The 24,735-nt window shown below is 41.0% G+C and overlaps 1 protein-coding gene across 3 annotated transcripts in view; it reads left to right on the top strand.

The window, feature by feature from the left end:
* Positions 1-24,735, top strand: part of LOC138567341 (ras-related protein Rab-7a-like) — a 460,095-nt gene that overhangs the window by 150,925 nt on the left and 284,435 nt on the right. For all 3 annotated transcript variants that reach the window (XM_069645442.1, XM_069645443.1, XM_069645444.1), the window contains exon 2: positions 9,653-9,720. In XM_069645442.1, coding sequence (XP_069501543.1) covers positions 9,674-9,720 — 47 coding nt within the window. In that variant the 5' untranslated portion in view covers positions 9,653-9,673. The remainder of the gene's footprint in view (positions 1-9,652; positions 9,721-24,735) is intronic.

Below are 24,735 nucleotides of genomic sequence, written 5' to 3'. Positions count from 1 at the left end.
CAAAGAGACATTGTTAGGGAACAGGGTAGTGGAGCAAGACGCCGAGAAGACAGAGAAAACAGAGGGAAAGAAAGACAGAATAAAGACGGGAAAGACATTATAACTCACCTGGAAGACAGCAAGCAGAGTCAGTCACAGCCGGTCTGGACCGGACATAAGGGCACACGAACCAGTGAAGCAACTAGGTCCACGGAAAGCCCGCACCAACCACGCGCCCCTGCACAGAGACGCAGGACGGAGAGTTCAGCGCACAAACACCTAAGGTGAGCAATAACCCAGAGGGAGGGGATTTGGACCAGAGGGAGTTGGGAGTCCACCCATCACAGAACCAGTATCTTAACCCTACATTCTCCTGTTATAGGCGCTGCCCAACATCTGGCACATAACCAAGCAGAGAGGGGTCCGTGATGGCGCTTAGACCTCCATCCAGTATCGTATGGCTCCCCCGTGGATACCAGGTGAGCGTAACAAAAACAAGGTCAGCACAGCTGTAGGGCTTCACCGGGCACTTCACGGTCCAAGAGGGTGCTGCTGGCGTCTCACCACGTCGTCATCTTCGGATGTTCCTCTCCAGCAGTCCACTCTGCCTCTATTCGCTAAAACCTTGCTTTTTATGCGATTTTCCCCAGCCGGCCAATCGGGACTGGTTTCACTCAGGCATACGTAGAGACAAAGGCCTGGGACATTTAGGGATCCTCCCTCACTTCCTGCCTTTCCAGACAAGACACACTTTGGCCTGGGCGGGCTCAAACCAGTTTCAACTAACAGAGTAAAAGCCCAGAAGAAACTAACAGAAAATGGTGAACGAAGAAGACAGGAGCCATCCTGGAAAAATTGACACCCATGGGTGCTGTACTGCAGCTGAGGATTCAGCCTGTGTTAAAGATGCACACTGGTAGTAAAATTAAACCGCTGCCACCAGCCATTTAAAGTAAGTTACTGTAACAAAAATGTTTACATTAGAAGTGGGATAGGAATTACTAAGTAAACCCCCACACCCCCCAGCACTCCACAGGGTGGTGGTGTGGTGGTGTGTGCTGGTCCCATAAAGAGAAAAGTAAGACGGGGATCATATTTCTATTCTTGGGAACGGTAATTCACCCACGAAAATGTATTTAAACATCAGTGGCACTGCACCTAAGGTGCTTTGTGTCATTCTACAAAAAGCAGATGCCTATGGAGTTTGTCAGACTCCCAGTCAGGAAAAATACATGAGGGAGTGAGAAAAAGGTCCAGCAAAAGAGCTGGGGGTCTCTAAGGTTGAAGGGAATTCACACACAAATGAAAATACTCCCCAACAGGGCACCTGCACCCTTTTCCACTTTTGTAAAAAGTTGGGCATAATCTTTGACAGAAAACTGTCCTTTGCCCCCTCCCCCCAAATCTATGCAATTTACCAGGGAATGGCATTTGCAGCTACTTATTCTAAAACCCACTCCCGCCCCCAAACCTAACACAAAGCAGTGACATCTGCTGTGTTCCTATCCGGGATAGACTACTGCAATAGTCTCCTCCTGGGCTTAACCAAGTCCCTCATCCATCAGCTTCCAGTGATTAAGAATATGGCTGCCAGAATGACACGCTGCTTCAAACCCTGGTATCCCATTACCCATGCCTTGACTGCTCTCCTTCAGCTCCCTGTTACTTCATACATCAACTTCAAGCATCATCCACCAAGTCTTTTGGGGCCTCTGCTCAGTTTACCTTAGAGGGGAATTAACTCCTACTGCCTAAGATCTTGGAGATCTTCCACTACAATGCTGAATTACCCTCTCACCTATCTTTAGCTTGTAGTTTACTAATAATTAGTAAATGAGTGTTGCATCTTTCTGTGTGTTTTTTTCAACTGTGCCCAAATGTACAACAAACAATACAACAGGCATTTCTATAATCACTGTAAAGTAAACGTCATAGGTGCTATTAAGTCTTTTGTTGTAATGAACTCACTAGCTAGTGATCAAGACATTCAACAGAACAGAGGGGGCCTCTGTATTAAGGGCCTCGCTCTGGTGAAGGCCAGCTCATCGTCGTCAGATGGCGCAACCTCTATCCACGAGCCTTCACACATTCACTCTCCTGTATTTTCTCATGGCCTTAATCACCCCGGATAGCCTATATTGGAATCACGTCAGCCCCAGTCGTCTCTTCCCTTTTATCCACTTGAGGAATATCTTATTGATCTAAACGTGCAAGAACTACAAAATCTTCCAGTACTCGCACAAATACTGAATCTCTTGGACAAGGGACACGAGTACACTCATCTTGCTATTATTGCACTCAAATTATCTATATCTGATATTCTTGCTAAATTAAGCAAAATAGAAGGATTTATGCTGGCGTGAGGAAATTGTCATTCTTTTTGTGCTATGCATGCTGCCAAGGTACCCGAGCCCTATCAAATGGAGTGTCCGAGCACACCCAAACTCACGACTCGATAGGTCCCTCTGCTATAGCCACTAAAATCTTTGCTCAGGCACGCCAGCAGCAGCAACTCCAGTCATCAGGCTCCATTGATATCTGGCAGCCTGATTTCATGGAGGTGGCTAAATTACAACATGAAAGAATTTTGGTCATAAAAAAATATATTGCTCAATGCCAATTTTGGTCCCATTGGACCAACTGTACCCCGCCCTCACAAAAAATGTAGTCCTATCTCATAATGAAGTTCCACAAGACTATCTTGACAGTCCGTCAAAGCTAACTGATCTTTTAGATCATAATGCTGATCTGGTCGGTGAACTCTCAGCTTCTACCGAGGAGGTTAAAAGTCAGATTGAGTCACAACAAAATAAGCAATTGTCTCGCAAAGAAAAAATACTTTTCTTGAGAGCCCAAAAAAAGACATCACTTGGCTAAATCCACCAATTCGAACTCGGCTACTTTAGTTTGCTCTCAACCTAAGTCCAAAAATGTGCCAGCTAATAAAAACAAAGGGCACAATTCGACTATTAAAAAAAATCTGTTACATCTCGCATGATGATGTTATCATTGATCTGAATCAGCTTGACTCTGAAAGTCAAATCCACTTGCAATTAAAGAAGCATGAGGAAAAGGCACCATCCACGGTGCCCACAGTATCGTCGCTCATTTCCTTGCATCATCCAAAAGAATCTAAAAATTGTGGTAATCGAAAAACCCCTTATACTGGGCATACATTGCTAGAGAGTGTAGATCATGCTTCCACACTCAATCAAACCCAAATGTCTAACTTCTTTCAAACAACCGAAAACAAAAAAACCTCGGTCAAGGCACAGTCAACTATTACTAGCAACGCTCATACCAGTCCGACAACTTTGAATCCAGCTGCAAGTGTCATCCCTAATCAGTTTTCTATTCCCAATATTGTCAATACTGCTCTTGGGTCTATACCCGTTAACATCTTGGCTTCATCCCCTCCTAAAATGGTTTCTGTTACACCACCCATTATTGTGCAAGATACTTCAACCTTAAACATCATGGGGAACTCTCTCAAGCAGGTAGACGGCAATATGGGAAATGTCACTGATTCAGTCAATGGTCTGCATGCTGCTGTAAACACTTGCAGAGGTTTCATCTGATATGAAACTTATGCTAGGATGGAGCATAAATACATCCAAAAATGGACAACCCAGTTTAAACGGTTCCGCCCTCATGAAATTATTTCATCAAATCCTGGCTTTGCATAACTCGACGTGGAATGGATCAAACTTCTACGTTGTCATAACAATCGTATGATTTGTAAACTCTACTCACACATAATAGCAAAGCTTTTATGGGATCACCAAACTGATCTTGAATTACTTGGAATTGAGCTATATGCATTTCGGTCAATGGACAACACCAAAACTTAGTTCCAGCCTCTTCCGGTTGTCTCCTCGCCTTTATCAAATACACCTTACCAACAACTCCAAGTCTTGAATACAACAATGAAGGAACAAATTGAATCCTTTACACACATTCTAAAGGGTCTTGCTTGGCTAGAACCTTTAATCCAATCTCTATCCAATGCAAATATGCAGGCGGACAAATCATAAAACACATCTTTGTCCATTTGCTCGTGGAATTGTTGTGGGTTTTAAAAACTTGTATGTGTGGCACAAATCTCTAGTTGCATTGGAGCCTCCTTCGATTGTTCTTTTACAAGAAACTATGTCGCTAGATGACATCCATCTAGATGGTTTTACCTCTTACTCGCATCGAGCAAAAAGAGGTATCAATGGTCGACCTTTTGGCGGTCTGGCAATTCTAATTCTAAACAATTAAAAATGTACCTCCCAGTACATCTATTCATCATCGGTCATAGAACTATTGCTTGAAGTTTTTCCTTTTCGTAAATTTCTGGTTATATCATTATACTGGAATCTTGGCATATTACATCTTGAAAACGTAATACAAAATCTAAATTCAGTACTTATGGAGGCTTTTATTAATAAATCAAATTATGAAATTCTAATCGGAGGCGACTTCAATTCAACCTTGTTTACACATTCTAACACCACTCTTGATACACACTTTAATGCATACGCAGCTCTCTCTTTCAAAAGAGGGCTTTTATTAATGACTGGATCATCCACATAGCTCACCAACATCTGTCTTCACAGGCCACTTGGCATCGTGGTAATAGTAGTTTGGGCATAGACTACATTGCACTCTCATGCTCTGGCAGGAAAAACTAGCCCACTGACCCTACACAGTTCCAACTCAAGTGACCACCAAATTCTAAAATGCACCATACCAATTCCAACTTCATATGTCTCTGCTAGTTCTATTTTAGCACTTCCTTTAACGGACAGGCACACACTTTCCATTCGTTGAAATTCCTCGCTCTGTATACAGCTGAACAATCTTGTAAATCGTAACCTTTGGATTTTAAAGGAGTCATATGCACTGGGAGTTGGGGAACATCGACATGGACGCATGGAACGCTTGGATGATACATAATCATCTTAGTACTTTAGCATCTCAGGAGCAAACTAGGAAGGCCTCATTGACTCTAAATACTTTCAATCGAGTAATATACTCAAATGACGTAAAACTGTGCAATTAGACGCTTAAGTCAGGGGTCTCCAATGGCACATTCATCTGTCTTAAAAAAAGCTAAAGTATAGTGAAATATAAAAGTATGGTGAAAAACATCAAATTTGAATATCATTTTTAAAAAACAATCAAACCATGATCAACCTCGTATGCAAACAAAATTCTAGGGAAATTTGGGCTACCTTGAGGAACCCACTGGGCCGACAAACTGCAGTATTTCAAGCTGCAATTTATGCCAACAGCTGGACAGAATATTATAAGAGTAAATATCGCTTACCTCAGGGTTTCCCTCTACTTGACGTACAAGCACTTATTAATTATATGCCCCCAACTTGCCTTTGGGAAGTTGTGGATGTGGAATGGGCAATCAAGAAACTTAAATATTCCAAAGCAGCGGGACCGGATGGTCTGCCGCCCTGAGTTTTGAAAGATGATCCACACTTCTAGCCACCCATTCTAAAGCGTCGCTATGACACCATATTTCAAACACGGGTGATTCCAGTATCATTCCTTTGCACAAGAAAGGCTCAATTGCAATTCCCTCTAATTTTTGACCCATTTCGTTGATAGATGTTGCCGCAATGATATTTGCCTCATAATACTCAACGATTTAAGCCAATTTATTTCAACTCATCATGTATTATCACGCTTTCAAACTGGTTTTCGAAAATTGATGGGAACTCAATTAAATGCCACCATTTTATCTCATATTCTGGCATCCTCAAAGCAATCTAAAAATGGACCTATTTACATGGCACTGTTAGATTTGTCATCAGCTTTTGCCAGTGTCATTGGAAGCGTATTGTGGAAAACGATGAACAATTTAACCTTCCATTATACATCATCGCTCTTTTGCATGAACAAACCAACTATAGAATTCGTATAGACCAGACTGGGCTATTAACAGAAAAAAATCCCACAGAAATTGGAGTAAAGCAAGGATGTAACCTTGCATCTATTTTATTTAACCTTTTCCTGGCTGACATCGACGCTCTATGGGGTACCTCTGATACTTTCCCTGTAAAGTTAGGAGATCTGCGACTTAATTGGCTTGCATTCACTGATGACGTGATCTTATTTGACCGCACACCTTTCGGCCTACAGAAGAAAATTCAGTATTTTTCCTCGTATTACACCCAACATAATCTGTTCACTAACTCTGCAAAATCTAACAACATTATGGTCTTCACCAACAAAAAAATATGTCAAATTTTCAGTGGAGCCTAGAAAACAACCCAATTCAGTGGACGATGGGAACAACGTATTTGGGCTATAACTTGACAAATACCAATTCTCTTAAGAAATGGTACAACTCCATAATTATCAAAACTGTTCCCTTATTGGCTCAAATGAGAATAATTTTTCACAAATATTGTACATTTCTGCTTGTGCCACTTATCGACTTCTACCCGTTAAAAGTAGAGGCGACCATTCAATATGGATTAGATCTTTGTTTATTAGAAATTGGATGACCATTTTAATAAAATCCAAGGGTTAATCTGGAAGACAGTTCTTGGTCTCCCGAAAAGTCTGCCTAATGTTATTCTTATCCATGAGTTGGGATTGTTTTAGTTGGTTTCAAGATTCCAATGGAGAAGGCTCAGCAACTTTGGTAAAATTATTCATTCCTCGCCAAACTCACTATATGAAGATTTGGCAGCAATGATTGCAAAGGAGTCGCCACCCTCAATCTCGCTTTTTAACAATCAAATAAGAACTGCACGTGCCACTATTGCTTTGGAACCTGTGGATCTTATTATACGCCCTGGGATTGTGAAGAAAAAGCTACTACAACACGATTAGGCTTGTACTTCTGATCACATCACCAGGTATCAGTCATACTCAGAATATGCAAAATTTAGGCACAAACGAATGCCTCGAATGCCATATCTCATTGCCTTTCCATGTAGTGAAGCTAGGAGGATTTATATACTAAACCTATTTCACACCAACGCACAAACAAAATATTGGAAAAATAGAACTACTACAAATGATGGACTATGTCGATTCTGCTGTCGTATGCATGAGATGGAAACTTGATTATAAATTGTAGCCATTTTGAAAGGCAAAGGGTTCTGAAACTGGCCAAATACCTAAATTATAATACACCCTTTTTTCTTGAACTATTTTGGGTGTTGTGCATGCGGGGATGAACTAACTCTGTAATCTTGTCACTGGTACGTCTATTAAGGATTATTGAGGCAAAACTCGTGGAATTTGAGTGCTAAAGAAACCAATGTATTGTCCATAATCTATTTTTCATCATACGATTGAACAATGTATTCTTTTATCATAGGATGCTCGGTGTATATCATTAATTTTAAATCATTACATTTTATGGAAGTCCTTTGACGTAAATTTGCTTATAGAAGTACGCCCTATACTTAGATATAGAGCTCGATTGTTTTGCAAAAGTTTTATGATATTGTATTTTCTATGCTGGTGATTTTGTTTTAAATGTTGATTTTGTATTTACAAGTCTTTGCATAAGTTGTATATAATTATGCTACACTGTACATTTGTTTTTTTTTTTGCGGTGCACTAAATACAAATTAAAGAGCCAGAGGGGAAGCATTCTTACAGATTGAAACTATGGACTAACTCTAATGAACCCTCATTTCCTTTGCAAGTAGGAATCGTGATAAATTACTGTGGATTATACAGTGGTGCCAGCATTAGCACCCAGGGTCACAGAATCTGTAATTTAATGTGCATTGCACCTAGGTTGTATGAATATGCCCCTGCAGCCTAGACTTTTTTCCATCTCGCTTACTGTGATGGAGACCTATGTGCAGTGGGCCATCCAGGCACACACACGCAATATTGCTGAAATCAAGACGAGTGCCCAGCTCTGTCTACTCAGAAGTCAAGCAATGCTTGCAGCACTAAGTTTCTTTGAGGCAGGCTGGATTCTGAAGGATTGTCTTTTTCATTTATTTTTGTTTACATTTTTCAGCTCTAACCAAGAAACAGCCCAGCCAGCCTGGGGAGCAATTGCCCGGTTAATCCCCTTCCCAGCCTGCCCCTAGGCAGAACACTGGATGCTGCTTGTGCTGTATTATGAAATGAAATTCTGTTCCAGCTGCAGTAATGAAGGAAGAAAAACGCTTGTTCTTTAGGAAGAAACGTATGACTCATCTCTCTAAATTTATATTTGAGTACCACAACTGTGCCTAGCTGTCGCTTACCACTTCATCAGTCTCCACTGTCCTTTCCTGTCATTCTTCCCATCACTTACTTGATTTCAATCTTTACCCCTTACTCTCTGCTACAGTTGGAAATCCCAGCCCTTCTGGGTTTGTTTCATACACTGTTGCCATGTACTGGCCATGTTGCACTCAGTGGTGCCCCCAGACATTTTTCTTAGGGGCAGCCAAACTGGAAATCTTGGGGTGGCACACCAAAACAAACACAAATAACTGAATGGGCCGGTGGGGGAGCCATGGTTTTTATAAGGGTGGCCGTGGCCCCCCTTGGCCACACCTTGGTGGCGCCCCTGGTTGCACTTTCACATTTCTCCGTTCTCTATGGGCTTGCATTTCCCCCTTCTTGCATTTTTCTGTTCCCCTTCCACATGTTCTCCTCTCCCTCTCCTTTGAGGGTACACGAACCAGCTACAACTCCAGTTGGCGTTACACAAATAATCAATGAATAAATTGCTGTTCATCCTTGACTGAGATTTAAAATCGGGTACTTGCGTTCACCTTGAAATCTGATATTCTCATGTCTTTTCAGTTTCTAGATTAAAAGGGACATTCCGTGAATACAATAATAAAATGACATGTCTTGCAACTCGCTCGCACCAACCCCCTTAGTTTTACCTTCCGACGGCACACAGGGAAGTGTGTCGCCGCCTCCGCCATCCCTCTGCGACACTGGTTCCCTTCACGCACTTGGATGGGAACCGGCACTGCAGGGTCCTTTCCTTTTTTTTCTTTTTCACTTTGGTTGTTCCCCACTTTCCTTTTTACGGTAGCACGGCATGACCCAGTAAACCCTGAAAATGTCTATCCAGGCGAGCGAAGGACAGCCCCAATCCCATTGATCAACATTTTTGGAATTCAAGTTTATTTTTTCTACAATGCCTTATTAGACCTTTTTTTCGAAATATTGTACGGATATCAACAAATAGTGATAGTGCGAGAAGTAGTTCTTCTATTAGTACTATTACTACTTCTAACAGGAGCACCGCTACGACTAGCAGTAGAAGCTTGCAGTAGCCATAATATTGCTGCTCATAGTAGTAGCAGCCTGTGTCCTGCAGTGGATGATGTATGAGGGGTATATAGAGGCGTGCTTCAAGACAGTGGCATTTGTAATGTGCACCTTCAAAAACACAACAAAAAGCATGTAAAAGCATACCTCTGGGGAGAAGTGGGGAAGAGCCTGAGGCTACAAGCATCTTGGACTTAACAGTGTTCATTGTTCATAACCTGCAGAACAAGTCTGCTTCCCTCATAAAATTAGTTTTCCTGATTCACGTTATCCAGCATGTTGCCAGTTCTGTCCTCCAGATCTTACCTGCAGGGTTGGCTGGATGAGCTATGCTGATTGAACCTGTTGCACATCCTTTGTTTTTTCCCATTCATAGAGCTCAGATTTAACCAGTCCTTGTTTTCTTTTCTTCTTCTTTCAGCTTTCTCGGGTTCCACTTGATATGATCGGTAAATCCAACCTGAAGATCATCCTCATCGGAAACTCTGGGTAAGGCTGCGTGGTGAATCGCACATGAGGTGGACAATGCGTGGATCTGAGAGTGCCTGCTCTTTAAGTGGGAATTTTCTATGGGCTGGATACATGTAACAAGAAGACCACAGAATAGCTGGGAGAGCCATCCTGGCCCACATGAAGAAACATTGAATGTGGTAGCAGACTAGGAGCCACAGCTGATTCAGTCCTCAATTTACTGAATTATCATATCACACAAGCCCTACAAAGTTCCCAACTTACACCTTGACTTGCTTTGTATTATTGTACTCTACTCTGACAAAGCCACATTTACTGTTCTTATCTTGGGACTCCAGCAGAGTTTTTCCATCCAGCCATCAGCTGAAGTTCACAGTCCTAAATATATCCTCAAATAGCCCAAGAGACCCTCATACTACCTCCAACTATTCCTTTGCTCCCATTTGACCCCTCAATACCTTCTATCTCGTGTTCTCCACCCACTTTCCTGTTCTTCCTATGTGCTTTGAAAGGTGTTTGCATATGGCCTCCACCTCTCTCCTGCTCCCATCTTCTTCATCCTGTTCCCTCCTTACTTGTTTAATCCTTTTTCACTTCAACGCTTTGAAGCGATACAACTTAGTAACGTGCATGGCATCTCCCCACCCTTACTTGTCACTTAGTAATCACCTGTCTCTGAATGGTGTTGTCTAGTCGGGGTTAGTTACACAGTTACATATTATGGACCAAACTGTTTCCAATTGTTTAATCATTGGGAGAGGAGCCCCCAGAAATTGACACAATGCCCCAGTGGTGGCCTCACCCATGATACATTATGTGCAGTATTAAAACAACCTCCTCTGCTGATTAAATGGTCTCCTTGTTCTGAAATGTATAGTTGTCTGATTTCATTAAAAATCTATAGAATTTAATGTACATATTGTAAATCAATTGTATTATATTTATTAATGACTTTCATGTTGACCCCTATTTTTGACTGCTATTTTCCCCACCTGAATGTCCTATTCTAGTTATTGGTGTTTTCAGAGTGGCATGAGATGGTTTGGAAACGGACAGTCGGGTTCCGGTACGACATTGCCTTAGTGTGTCTATGTATTGGAGAGGTGCAGTTTCTGCTGTTTGTTGCTTGCTTGTTGGCTAATTTCTGTTGATTATGCGTTGCCAGGTTTTTAGATTTTTGGTCCTGTAAGTAATGTACACATTTTCCAAAGCTTGGCCCTCAGTGGAGAAGCTGGAGCTTCTGTTTCTTTCTCTGCAGAATCTCCTGGATCTTAGATAACTAGCTGGTTGATGCGTAACATGAGATTTTGCTTTGTATAAACTCTTGTTCCTTCACTTCGGAGGTGCTGTGAGCCATGCAGAGGGCCTTGAAATGGAGTCTGTGAAGACGAAAGAGGGCACAATCCTTTTGAACGTAGAATTAGCACCATGTGATCATTGTGTTGAGTTGAACGTTCAGCATGATGCCATTATCATTAGTGTACTGAGACTTCTGCTGTTCTTTGCTGTTCTTCAGTAATTAGCAATTTTCAGAGGCCATGGACGAACTGTTTCAGGGGTCTTGCAAGGCAAGACTATCTTGTATTTCTGTTTTGTCTGGGTTTGGTTTTATCTTGTGAGCCATCAATTGACTTCTGCTGCATTTGCTCAGGGTAGTGATGGAGTTTTACTCGCAGTCCATTTTGTTTTTATACTTGCGTGTCATCCGCATAGTTGGAGCAAGTGAGCCCATATGTTTTTATGATCTTAATCAGTGGGGCCTTATAGATGTTAAAAAGGAGGGGTGCCAGGCTCAACCCTTAAGGCACCCCACAAGGTATGTGCCATGGATTCAAGCTGAAAGGAGAAAGCCAGGTGATTTGTTTTGTCCTGCCCATTACGAAGAATCTCATCTATTGTAAATGGGTGTTATGGAATCCAGTATCTTCAAGCCTTCTGATTAATATGCTGTAGTTGACTGTGTCAAAAGTTCCTGAGCTGTCAAGGAGTAGGAGTGCAGAGGTGGTGTTTTCATCTCTATTTGTAAAAAAGAGAAATGTGTGAATGTGTGCTTGTCGGTTCAAAATATTCAGCATACATTCCAAGATGCTACAAACCTGAATTCTGGCGTGTGGGTAGGTTGCATGGTGTAGACCAGGGTTGCCCAACATGCGGCCCTCCAAGCCATTTTATGTGGCCCTTGAAACCCAAGAGCACATTTTGTGTTTATTTTATACGCAGCAAGCGTTGTGGCTGCAGTTTCAGGGTAGGAATTGTAGTCCACACACATTACTACTGTTACCATGCAAGGCATGTTATAGTAGTCGAAATAAATAACTGCCTTGCATGGTAACAGTATTTCCATTGGCTGTTTTTCAGCCAATGGAAATCATAATCACGTAATGTGTGTGGGTGGAGTGACGGGCACACAGCGCCACCTTCACACATCTGCGTTGCCGAGCCCAGGGCAGAGCCTGCGTGAGCCAGCAGCTCATCCCAGCCCAGATTCACAGTGTTACATGCGGTGTACACCGAGGCCTAGTTCTCCTTGCCTCCAGCAGTGGGAAATACTGCCTGCCATATTTTCTGACGTATGTTTGCGGCATGCAGTGCTTTTTAGCCTCTGAGATACTGCTGGCCAGATACACTGAAACACAAGTATCTGGCCAGCAGTATCTCAAAGGCTCAAAAGCAGCATGGGCTGCCTTAATATTTGAACATTCCGCCTCCGGAGAAAGGGTACAATTTGCATCACTTTTTGAAAAACCTCCCCCCTTGGGTGCTGTTCAAAATGCACCACAAAAGGAATGCATTCCCACATGATTTTACCGCATGTGGGAATTAAATCCTTGCCAAAATGGCTAGGCAACACAATCACGCCATCCACAACCGGAAAAGCAGCTCAGCGGGTAAAATGCCTGGGGCTCTATCCAGTTTTTGTTTTTGCAACTGACAAGTGCTAACCTTTGCGAGGCAAAACAGCCCTTGGGCGGTATCCTTGCCCCTGCCGGAGGAAGGTCAGCCGCGGGAGTGAACTTTCAGAGCACATAACACCGTAGCCCACCAGATCCAAGACACTGGGCTTTACAGCAGACACCATGAGGTCAATTCCCTCCCCGGTTCCTACAACATGGCCCTCAGCTCAGCTGGAGTGATCCGAGTACCGGTGCACTGGCCACCCCTGGGTCCCAGGAGAGAAGGGCACCCGGCCATGTCTAGTTCTTCATACTTAAAGATTGTGCTCACATTGCGTTTCTTCAATTAGGTTCACCTTTGGGTGATCACTTTTCCCCATTTTATCTGTTGAATTGGATTATGTTTCTTTCATTAACACAGAAGTAATGAATGTGTATTACAGAGATAAGCTGTCATATGTATTGGGCATACTGCAAAGGCAGCATCACTCATTAACACAAGTAATGAATGTGTATTACAGAGATAAGCTGGCATGTGTATTGGGCAAAATGCACAGGCAGCATCAATCATTAACACAGAAGTAATGAATGTGTATTACAGAGATAAGCTGTCATATGTATTGGGCAAAATGCAAAGGCAGCATCACTCATTAACACAAGTAATGAATGTGTATTACAGAGATAAGCTGGCATATGTATTGGGCAAAATGCACAGGCAGCATCAATCATTAACACAGAAGTAATGAATGTGTATTACAAAGATAAGCTGCCATATGTATTAGGCACACAGCACAGGCAGCATCAATCATTAACACAGAAGTAATGAATGTGTATTACAAAGATAAGCTGCCATATGTATTAGGCACACAGCACAGGCAGCATCAATCATTAACACAGAAGTAATGAATGTGTATTACAGAGGTAAGCTGGCATGTGTATTGGGCACACTGCATATGTTCAGGCAGTTGGCCTAAATTCGGAAAGTCAGAATAGACCTGTTTCTACAGAGGCATATTTTGGGCACAACCAGCATGACAATGTGTTACATCAGTGATACTGCTGTCTTACACTGTGGACACATTGATCATTAAAACATGTTGTGTTGTAAAATGTTCTTGGCTGCTGTTGGTGACATGGAATGTTCATGTTCCCCTTTAGAACTGATTACAAACTTATGGCTTTTTGGTCAGTTGTTCTTCTGTAAAATGCACCATTTCAACCCCATATTTGAAAAAAGATTCTTGGAGCGGGATCCCCCCAAACCCTCACTAGATCCTTATGGCTTCCTCGCTACGCTCGGTCGCCCCCACTATTTCAGGAAAATATGAACACATACACACTGAAAAATAAATCACAAGCAACTGACCTCGTATCATTTGATGGAGGGGCTCCCTGAAATACTCGCTGCCCCTGACACCAAAAGCTATCTTTGGGACTGCATGGCGCATCACTGCCTGTGATGCTATTGTGTCAAAGGTCACACAATATCACTTTTTAATATACTGCTTTGGGTGAGGTTGTTGACTTTTGGCTCGCCGGCCCACTGGGTGACAAAACGTTAATGCTTTGGCCCCACATTCAAAAAGGTTGGACAAGCCTGGTGTAGACTGTGTAAAAGGTATACAATATAAATATACCTTTCGTCTTATTTAAAAAAAAAAATGTTTTAGTAGGAATTACTGTGCAAAGCACGGGTACAACTGCTAGTTCTCATATATTTTGAGATCGGCCTAGATCGGTACCGGTGCCAATTTGGTGCCTCTCATAGTTCTAACACTGATTAATGAGTGAACTAATAGGTTGGGGATGTATACATAGCTTGCTACAATTGGCTCGGTATGGTATGTTTGATAGGGCACTAATTGAAGGAGTCTTCTGAAACTCCAGTTTTATTTTTTATTTAGAAGCGTTTTGGCGCAGTCTTAAATTCTTTTGGTAGGATTCCTGTTTAGAATGAGTAGTTAATTAGTTTGTGAAAGTAGATTACTATTGTTTCCTTGATCAGGATCTCTTTGCAGATATCCTGGGGCGAGGGGTCCATTGGGGATCTTGTTGCTTGGTTTCACCAATTTAAGTCTTTTTATAGGTAATAGTACCGAAAACAAAGGACCGAAAGTCAAAGGTTCGACATCAGATAAAAAACATGTAAAAGGTCATTTGATCGAAACAAAAGGATCGAAGATTAAACAACATAGGTTCTGAAAATGTGTTTGATAAAGGGTTAAACAGTAGGTCTGAATGAAGAGTAAAGAACCTTGTACAGAAATCATATGCACAGGTGACAGTTGACAACAAACTGTCAGTGCGTGAGAGAAGGTGACTGAGAGACACAAGCTGACACAAGAGAAAGCGAGGAAAACATTATACCCGACTGAAATTATCTGGTAATTGAAACATATCAAATTAATGAAATACTAGTGAAATTAGCATGTTAGAAACAACCAACATTATTTAACGATAAATTTCAATATTTGAGTATGATAATGGAGTTTATAAAATCTAAAATGGGAGGAACACAATTAGTATTTGAAGGTTACGTCTATAATAGAGAAACAACACGTCACGAAAGCAGTTACTGGAAATGTACACAATACAGAAAGTTTAAGTGCACATGAAGAGCAATAACGGAAAATGAAAATATAAGGTGTACAGGAGAACACAATCATATGCCCGACACGACAGCTAGAATAATCAAAAAATCGATAAATGAGATTAAAACAAATGTAGAGGAAAATCGGAATGAGGCAAGCAGCTCGCTAGTGAAAAAAACATGAGAAAATGCCACTCCATGTAGCAGCACAAATTCCAAATGCGAAACTAATGAAAAGTAACGTAAATAGACAAAAGCAACAAAAGGAAAACCTGCCGATGGCACCACAGACATATCTAGACATGCATGTACCTGAAAGTTTACAAATAACTGAAAAAGGAGAACAATTTCTGTTGGCAACATCGGATATAAATCATGAAAAAATATTGACTTTTACTACTTTCACTAATTTATCACACCTAGGAGATTCATTAATATGGGAACTTCCAAATCATGTCCCGCACCTTTTCATCAGTTTTATAGTATTCACGGAACAATCAATGGAACAGTCATATCTTTTAATTTATGTTTTAATGCCAGGGAAAACAGAAGAACTATATAGGTGTAAATACAAAAATCAAGGAATCATTACCAGATAAATCACCGAAAACAATCATGGATTTTGAACAAGGACAGTTGAAAGCTTTTGAAAAAACATACGCAGACACTCGCATCCAAGGATGTTTCTTTCATTTCGGACAATCAATATGGAGAAAAATACAGACATTAAGCCTAAGAACCAAATACATAGACAACAGCGAATTCCAAAATCAAATCAAGAAAATATACGCATTGGCGTTTGTGCAAGAGGACAAAGTTATTACTTATTATATCACATTGATTACAACACCCTATTTCACCAATCATGAGGAAGAATTGGCAGGTTTAATGGATTATTTAGAAAATACATGGGTAGGACAATTAACAAGAAAAGGAACATGACGAAGAGCAAAATACCCAATTACAATTTGGAATTGTCACAGATCTGTAAAAGCGAACTGGCCAAGAACCAACAATATCCAGGAAGGCCGGCATAGCAAAATTAACAAGAAATTCAATACAAATAATCAAGATTTATGGCATTTCGTAAACCACCTAAAAATGGAACAAACATCGCAAGAAATTAAAATAGCACAAACAATTTCAATGGAAAACCTGCATAAACCAAAAAAATAAATGGAGATTACAAGGAGCGGATAGCGAGCATAGTACACAATTTCGAAAATATGGAAGCAATGCAGTATTTGGAAGCCATTTTGTACAACTTAAAGTGCTAAAATAAGTAAACAAAAACTCACCAAATACACCAAATCCGTAATCCAAGTGAGCTCACCAAAACCAGGAAATCCATCCTAAACACATCCATAATAGGAACGATCGAAAAACCAAGTCCAAAATCCATAGATAAGTTGAAAAAAACACAAATACAGGAAGAAAATAAAATCCATACGAAAGTCCATCCATCGTAGAAATGATCCATGCTCGAACAAAAATCAATCCACAAAAATGTCTCCATAGTTAAAAAAAAAAAGCCCAATCCAGGGAAAAAAATTGTATGAAAAGAAAATCCATCAAGCGTCGAAATAATCCATTCTCGAACAAAAAAATGAATCCCAAAAAGCATCTCCAATTAAAAAAAAAACCTCTCAGAGAAGAAAAACAGCAGATCTGAAAAAAATAAGAGTGCGTACGGTCAGGAACCGGTCCATGCAACGGGAAGTATCAAAATGGCGACCACGTAACGTGCAACGTCATATGTTGACCGCTATAGACTAAATATAAACAAAACTTGTATAATACAAAAAGTAAACCAACAGCACCATCTACTGATATAAAAGAATACATGTTTAAAAAGTTTGAAAACTTTTGCAAATGTTAAATATATATTTATTTACAATTGAAATAGAATACTATATTAACTGTTATTTATTTAAAATTGAAATATAATACTATGTTTATGAAAATTGACAATATATGTTATTTATACAGTTATAACACTACTACAACCGTTATTAGTAAAAATGCAAATAACACCTATTTTATTAGTACAGCATTATGGTTGAAAACAAAATTCTCAAATGACTATTCGAAACTATTGTAATTCGACCAAATGTATCCTCACCTATTGTAGTCGATCCTTTTGAATTTGATCCTTTGACTGGACACCGTTAAGTCTAGGTCAGATTGTTGTTTAAGTCTGTCCATCAGAGGGGTTGAGGGTTGTTTGTCATTGCAAATTGTTCCATTCATTACTTCTGCGTTGATTGCCTGCTGTATCTTTATATATAAAGCTGAATGTATGTATGTTTGTCCCGATATACAAATCCACACCATTGAACGCAGTGCTACCAAATTTTGCATGGATTCCTGGTTTTCTGGGGCAAGATTGTAGTCTGTTTTGGATGCAAAAAATGTACTCCATAGACACCCTCATTTACTGATGCGCACCACGATTCACTACAGTAGGTTCTAACTAGAAGGAGGCAACATTAGGAAAAGTGTCTGAAGCAAAATGTCGATATGTTATTCCTTTAAAATGTGTTACTACTGTATACAGTTTTCTAAGTGTTTATTAAAGCATTTTTAAAGGGAATAAAAAAAGATTTTCATCATGCTTCTCCAAATATGGGAAATGGCAAGGTTACAGTTTCCTTAAGTTCATCGAGAAGAGAGCACAAGCAATCTTTCTTGTAAATTTTCTCAAATGTGCTGAAGCCATTAAGTGACTGAAGCATGCAGCACAAAAAACGAACATCACTTGGAAAAGCTCCATCTGATGCAAAGCGAAAATCAATATCGAGAGCTTCTGAAACACAACAACAAACAGCAGCACGACTTACCGACCAGAGGACAAGAGCAACTTTCTCCAGGCAAAATGAGATACCAGAGCAAACTGAAGCAAGACTTGCTGATATGAGGACAAGAGCAACATCCTCCAGGGCACATAAGACGCCACTCGATCAGGACACTGGCCACGCCTGGCACCCCAGCTAGTATGTAATACTTTGTGATCTCTTCGCACAATTTTAGGGCTCTAGTAGATGTGCTGCTGGCCGTAAAGGTTCTCATCCCATTAATGATTTGATAACGTTCTTTCTCTGGATGTTGGCCCTTCTTGACCTATTTGGAGTAGTAATCTTCTCTTGCCTTGTAATGGTGGACCTGTTTTTAATGGGCTGCCTTGTCTTCTTTGTTCTAGTTTTTCCTCCATGCTTTTCTTTAGTATTCTGTCTTTTCCAGCTCTTTCATCAGGTACTGCCTTTTTTTCTGTGGGGGGATGCATTTGTGAAGGGGGGTTAATGATGAGTCAGAAGTGTAGCGGTGAGTTTTGCTTCAAATTCGGTTTAGGGTGGTTTGTGTCTCGCCTGCTCCCCTGAAGTCCCTTCTGCACCTGGTTTATTTATTTTTGCCTCATCATTCGTCTGGTGTCTGTCTGGGGTGGGTAGATTGGGTGTGGGTGTGTAATCTGTTTGGCAGGACGATTCCCAGTCCATTCCATACTTGTATACGATTTAATTCCCCTGGTTCAGGTTTCAGAGTCCTTCAAGGTTTAGTGTTTTATATCGGTTCCTGGTGCTTTTTTTGGTCTTCATGTGTTAGGAGTTTATGCATTAGTGTGTTGATGGTAAAAGGTATCATTAGATGGTCACTCCACAGTACCTGAATTGGTGGAGATGGTTATGAAGCCCTCTTTGCAGAAGATTGCATGGAGTATGTGGCCTGAAGCATGCATCGCTCATTTTACCATTTGTTTGAGGTGAAACCCAGCAATGTAGGAGCTCGGACTGGGTGCTGAATAAGTTTGTTCCTCAAACCAAACTTGGAGCAATTACCAAAATGAAGTGTTATGTGAAGGCTTGGCGTTATGGTGGACCCTAAATTTGTAGAGGTTGGATTGATGGTTTAATGCAAGGTGGATCAGGAGTCATTGACAGCCTGCAGGTCTGTGGTGTGAAGTCAAAATTTTAAGGGGTTCCTTTTGTGTTAATATAATACCTCTTTTGCCAAGACGATTGACTTGATTAAGTTTGACATTATTGGTTATGGATTCATTCACTAGTACCTTGTAGTAGTCCAATAGCAATATTTCCATTATGAAGGCATTTTGGTTCCTCTTTCCTTAAGAATTTCGTGACTCTGATCTGTGTTTTAGAGGTGGTGCAAGCATTGATCAGGCTGCAGTGTATCTTGTCACCATCTTCTGGGTCACGTGTTCCTGTCATTGGTTGCCCTGTACTGCTCGTATCCTCTGGGTGCATATCCGAGTCTGATTTGCTCTGGGGTTGCAAGGCATACATTAGTTTTCAAAAACTGATTAGCAGAGTTTTCTAATTAAAATATTTTTGATTGGCAAGTAAACATATTTGATTAGCAATTCTGTACTGATATTTTTAATGCCACCAGACGTTATTTACACCCAAGACCTAAAAGGAGCAACAATACAGGATTTTTGCATAATGCTGCAGTACGACATTATTGTGATGAGTTTCTGTAAAATATAAAGGTTAGCTGCCTGAATGGACACAAGTGATCGGATATGATAAAAAAAAAGGCTCTGAAAACAGTTTTCAGAGTAAGGATCTCTGCAAATGGGTGTTGCACATGGCAGTGCCACATATATATTGCATGCTTGACCCATCATTTGCTGTGTAAGGAGAGGTTCAGAAGTTCTATTAATGTAGATTTTGACAATGTTAAAGGAAAGTCATAGCCTAAGACTAAGTATGTAGTATTGCGAAGCAGCAGGCATAGTAATTGTCAACTTCAGGTGGACAAGATGGCCCTTGCCTGTCATTCATATCCACTGTTTTCAATATACCTTTTAAATACCACCTTTGGGGTGGGCAGGGCTTCTAAATTTCCTCAAGCCTGAACCATGTAGGCCCAAGCACAGAAAGCCAACCCTCTGCACCCATGAAAGCAGTATTCATCACTAGAAGTAATCGGAGCCCCAATCTAGGGTGCTGATACTTTTTTTTGTTTGTTTTTAAAAGAATGGTTCCCCCAAAAAATGTTATTGCAAAAAAAATGGGCAATAATAAAAAAAATAGATTGGCACTTTTTTTTTTTTAAGTCCCTATCTAAAATTTTGAGCAATTGAAGCTCAAAATTTACAAAAGCAAGCACATGGGGGCATCCATTTTGTGAAATGGATGCCCGCCTGTGCTCGCTTTTGCTTTTGCGGCACTAATGAAGGAAAAGCCAGCCAGCTGTAGTAAACAAAAGCTACCACTGGGTGGCTTTTCCTTCATTGGTGTCGGGACTCGGAGGACGAAGACTGGAGACTAAAGGCAGAAAAGCTGCAGCTGCATCTCGGTAAGTGCTATTTTTTTTTTTTTTTTAAAAGCACTAGCTGCAGGGTTTTTTCTAAGTTTTCCGGGCTGGAGGAGCCCGAAAAACTTAGAAATAAAACCGCAGCTTTAAAAATGTTGTATTTAGGTTTGCGGTAGCTTTTGAACCTACCGCAAACATAAATACAACGTTATTGTGTTTGAAAACGCTGCAGTTTTTCTTTCGAAGTTTCTCAGGCTCCTCCGGCTCTCTGAGGGCCATCTACAGTGCATGGTATTGCAGTAGAACTGTAGATGTGCACACTAGATGGAACTATTGATCACTACTTTGCATAAACCTCTAGCTAGCTGCGTATATTCATTATGTAAGAGGAAAGAAGAGACTAAGCAGAGTGGATGGCGAAGCAGGCAGCGAACTGGGCAATCAAAGTGGAATATTGTAGTTTGTTGCCATCTCACTTTCAGGGTCGCTGGTATAAAGCAGCAGGGTGAAAGATAGAATGTCAAAGAGTTTGGGATCAGGTTATGGGTTGCAGGTATTGCCCAATTTTGTTCGAATGCCAAATGGACCTACTCCGAATTGACCACATTTTTGGGGGTTGAATTTGTTCGGTCAATTGGTACATTTTAATTATAAAGTAGATGTGGGGTAAGAGAATAGGCTAAGGTGATGGGGGGGGGGGGTTGGAGGGGGGAAGCCCACGCAGTGTGTTTAAAAAAATAAAAAAAACATCTAATTATAATTCGGCAGTAGGTCCTATATTGTTGTTTTTTTTTTTGGTCAAACAACCCATATCTGGGTTGCGCACCTGTTGCACAGATGATTGCAATCAGAAGGTAACTTCCCTTCAAAGGCATTTGACTGTGTGATAGCGTGCATTTTCAAAAGTGTGGATAGTGTGGATTAACGCGCCTATACACAAGTGTTTCGAGGCACGAATAGATGGAACAAAGAGCATCAATGCACCTGAGCCATGGTGATTCACCAAAAGTCTACGATCATGAAACAGAAACGTGCACTGATTTGGTGACTTTGGCTGGTCTAAACCCAGCTTGGAGTGGGTAAATATAATTTTTCTAAAGCAAGATGGTAGCTGAGAAATATCCACCTTCTCTAATAACTTGGAGATAAACGGCAGATTTAATATAAGCCAGAAATTACTAGGTTCCGGCATATCAAGATCTGGCAACTTCACTAGGAGTGTTATCATTGCTAGTGATCATGAGCTGTTAATCATTTGTGTGATTACTGGGGCTACAGCTGTGGTTGGTCAAAAGATTCATGAAATAGGTTGCAGGTAGCAAATCGTTAAAGGAGCTTGATGGTTTACCATCTGCAAATATTCTAGAGCAGGGGTCTGCATCCTCTGGCTCCAGAGGTTTTGGACTACAACTCTTTACCATTGACTGTGCTGGTAGTTGTAGCCGAAAACATCTGCAACACCAAAGGTTGCAGACCCCTTGCCTAGAAGTAGTCATGGATATATACATGATTGAACACATTCAGAAGAGCCATATAAGTAGTTTTAATGAGGTCAGGATGTGGTGTGTGCAGTGATAATTTTTTTTTTCTCTCTTTTTTTTAGTAGAGGAATCTCCAATATCGGAGTACATTTTGTCAATTTGTGGCATAGAAAAGTTTGTCAAGGATTCACAAAAGGTTTCATTAGGTATTGGAAATTGTATTATGATTCCAAAATACATTTAAGTTCTTAAACAGTTCTGCCTGGTGGGAGGTGGCTGTTGCAAATTGGTGTAGTATTTTCTTTGCTTAATTGAGCTTTTTATAATGGATTTAAGTGTATCAGGGCATCAAGGTCAACCAACGAGAAAGATCACTACCAACGTTTCTCAAGTTCGTTTTTTTATCATTTGAACTTAAACTTTGGTGTAAACTACATGACACTTAATTTGCTTCAGGTTTTAGTTTTAAGTGGACAATGTATCTCCTACAAAATCTGAAATTTGTAGACCTAGCTCTGCTAGCAAGGTTTTAGGGGAAGGTCCTTTGTTGGTATAATATGAAAGTAAGGTGAAGATAGTCTGCCATTTATGTCGGGTGTATTGTTTTCTAAGGTCCCTGGCAGTAAATCATAGGTTTTTGGGGGGTTCTCAGGATCCAATAACAGTGAAACTGCAGGGTGGTCAATTGATGCAAGATATTCCTACGGTGCAAATACTAGAACCAACAGGTGACTTTTTTTTGTGAGTGGGCCCACATTTGAAAGGGTCTGAAGTAGTTGTTTAGCTCCAGTGTGAGATGTGTCTTCTGCCCATAAATGTGTCTCTCTGAGCAATCAACTTTGGAAACTGCATGGGGTTTCGGATGTATTAGGTGGTCTATATATAAGAAGGAAAAAGCGCTGAATATGATGAAACAAAACATTGGAAGAGGGTGCACTCACAGTACAGAATACCTGTAAAATGGAGCTTTGTGATCCAAAAGTCTTCCTTTGCAAGTAGGGCTCTGCCTCCACCACATAAGTATCTGGGATCATATTGTATTAAAATAACACATTCCACATAACGGAAACATCAATGGAAAAGCTATTTAGAAAATCAAATATATATTCATGTGAGTTAAAGCAGAAGTAGTATTTGAAAGGGAGCAGTTCCATTTTGCTAGCTCTTGGTAAAAATAGCCTAAACATTATGTAGATGTTTCAGAATTTTAGAATTGGTGATTTTTAAGGTGGCTAAATGTATCCGAATACGGGGAAGAAAATGTTGTATTTCTTACCTGAAATATGTGTACTGTGAGAAACCAGAAGTTGTCTCACCCACTGGTCCCCGGGGACCTGCCATCCAGATGGCCAGGACACGGCCATCGATTTTTGGATCCAGTTTCTGGGGGTGGACCAGTGCGGGAGGATCACCTGGGTGAGGGGTCTTCAGGGAGTGGGAGTGGGACACTGGATGGTGAGACACAGTATCCCCTTCCCTGTAACACCTTTACCTCATCCTACCAGGTAGGGTATTTAGGTTCTCCAGCATGGGGTATGGCATGGATTCACATGCTCATGAATATACCCTGACGTCAGGCTGGGAATCCTCAGTAAAAGAAAAAACTGTTTCACTTTCACGTACAAGCTTTATTTCTCCTTTCAACCAATCACTGTCCTCTGGGTTAAACTGCCCCCATCTTCAGATTTTTACTGCACGCTTCAGTGTTGGGAGTCCTCGCATTTGCTCTGCAAGCTACTTCGATGTTACGTTTTTGTGTGTTTTATGATGGCAAAAGGTTCTATTTTTAATCCAAAAGAGCCTGTGGGCTCTTTCCTCCATCTGCTGACTGCAGGCATCCGTTGTTGGTGAATTTCAGTGCCCCTCAAGGGGTGAAGATAGTCGAAGTTTCCAGAATGAACAGCGAGGCCATCGGGCCTACTTCGCATCCTCTGACCATGATGGAGGTGAACTGGAGAACTTCCAGCCCTTTAAGATGGGTCAGCAATACATTTGAGAGGAATGGAGATGCAGAGGTTACTCCAACATCAATAAACAAAACGACTCAGGAAGTTGGCAAAAAGATAACTGTTTTAATATTATTTTTCTAAAACGGGGAGTGCAACGAACGTCATCGGACGTATCATGGCAAGGTCTCAACAAACTTTATAAAAAAGCACACTTTTATACTAAAATCTCATAAAAGGTGACGTACAACCTTCGTATTACTCGAATCATCCTACGTGGTGAACTGCGAAAACCTACTGAAGAGAATGGTAGGGTCTAAGGAAACATCTAAGTATATAATCCATAGGTCTGATGGGGAATGAGAAAGGTGATGGGTTTCTTAACATCAGGTGGGGCAACTAAGCCCTTCCCTCAAAACGGGTCACTATGAACGTCACTAAATGCACAATGTCCTATTGGCTACTTAACTATAGGACCCCCCAATCATGCAATCCTCTATCATTGGTTGGCTTCTTACCTCGGTCGGCATCCTTCAGTCCACGCTAGCCGCACGCAGGCCAAGCATCCAGGTGCTGGCGAGTTAGTCTTAAACATCCGCTTCCCACCATTTAGAACATCATCCATCATCACCTCAGTGGTCGGTTGTCAATTAAGGCCTTTGAACTTGTCCTTGGGAGTGTTCTTTTTCTCTGGGAGATACAGGGGAGTAGAGGCATGCTCTGCCCTCATGCGTAGTTGTGACCATCCTGCTTGTCCAACTCCTTCTTCCCACGTGACCGAAGACCACGGAATTGAGCTTTCATTGTATCAAAAAGACTATTTTCTTTTTTTTTTATTTGATATGGTT

Source organism: Ambystoma mexicanum, chromosome 2p (assembly GCF_040938575.1).
Source record: "Ambystoma mexicanum isolate Mex_15411 chromosome 2p, UKY_AmexF1_1, whole genome shotgun sequence".
Taxonomy (NCBI): Eukaryota; Metazoa; Chordata; class Amphibia; order Caudata; family Ambystomatidae; genus Ambystoma; species Ambystoma mexicanum.
This window is presented reverse-complemented; position numbering and strand designations above follow the sequence as displayed.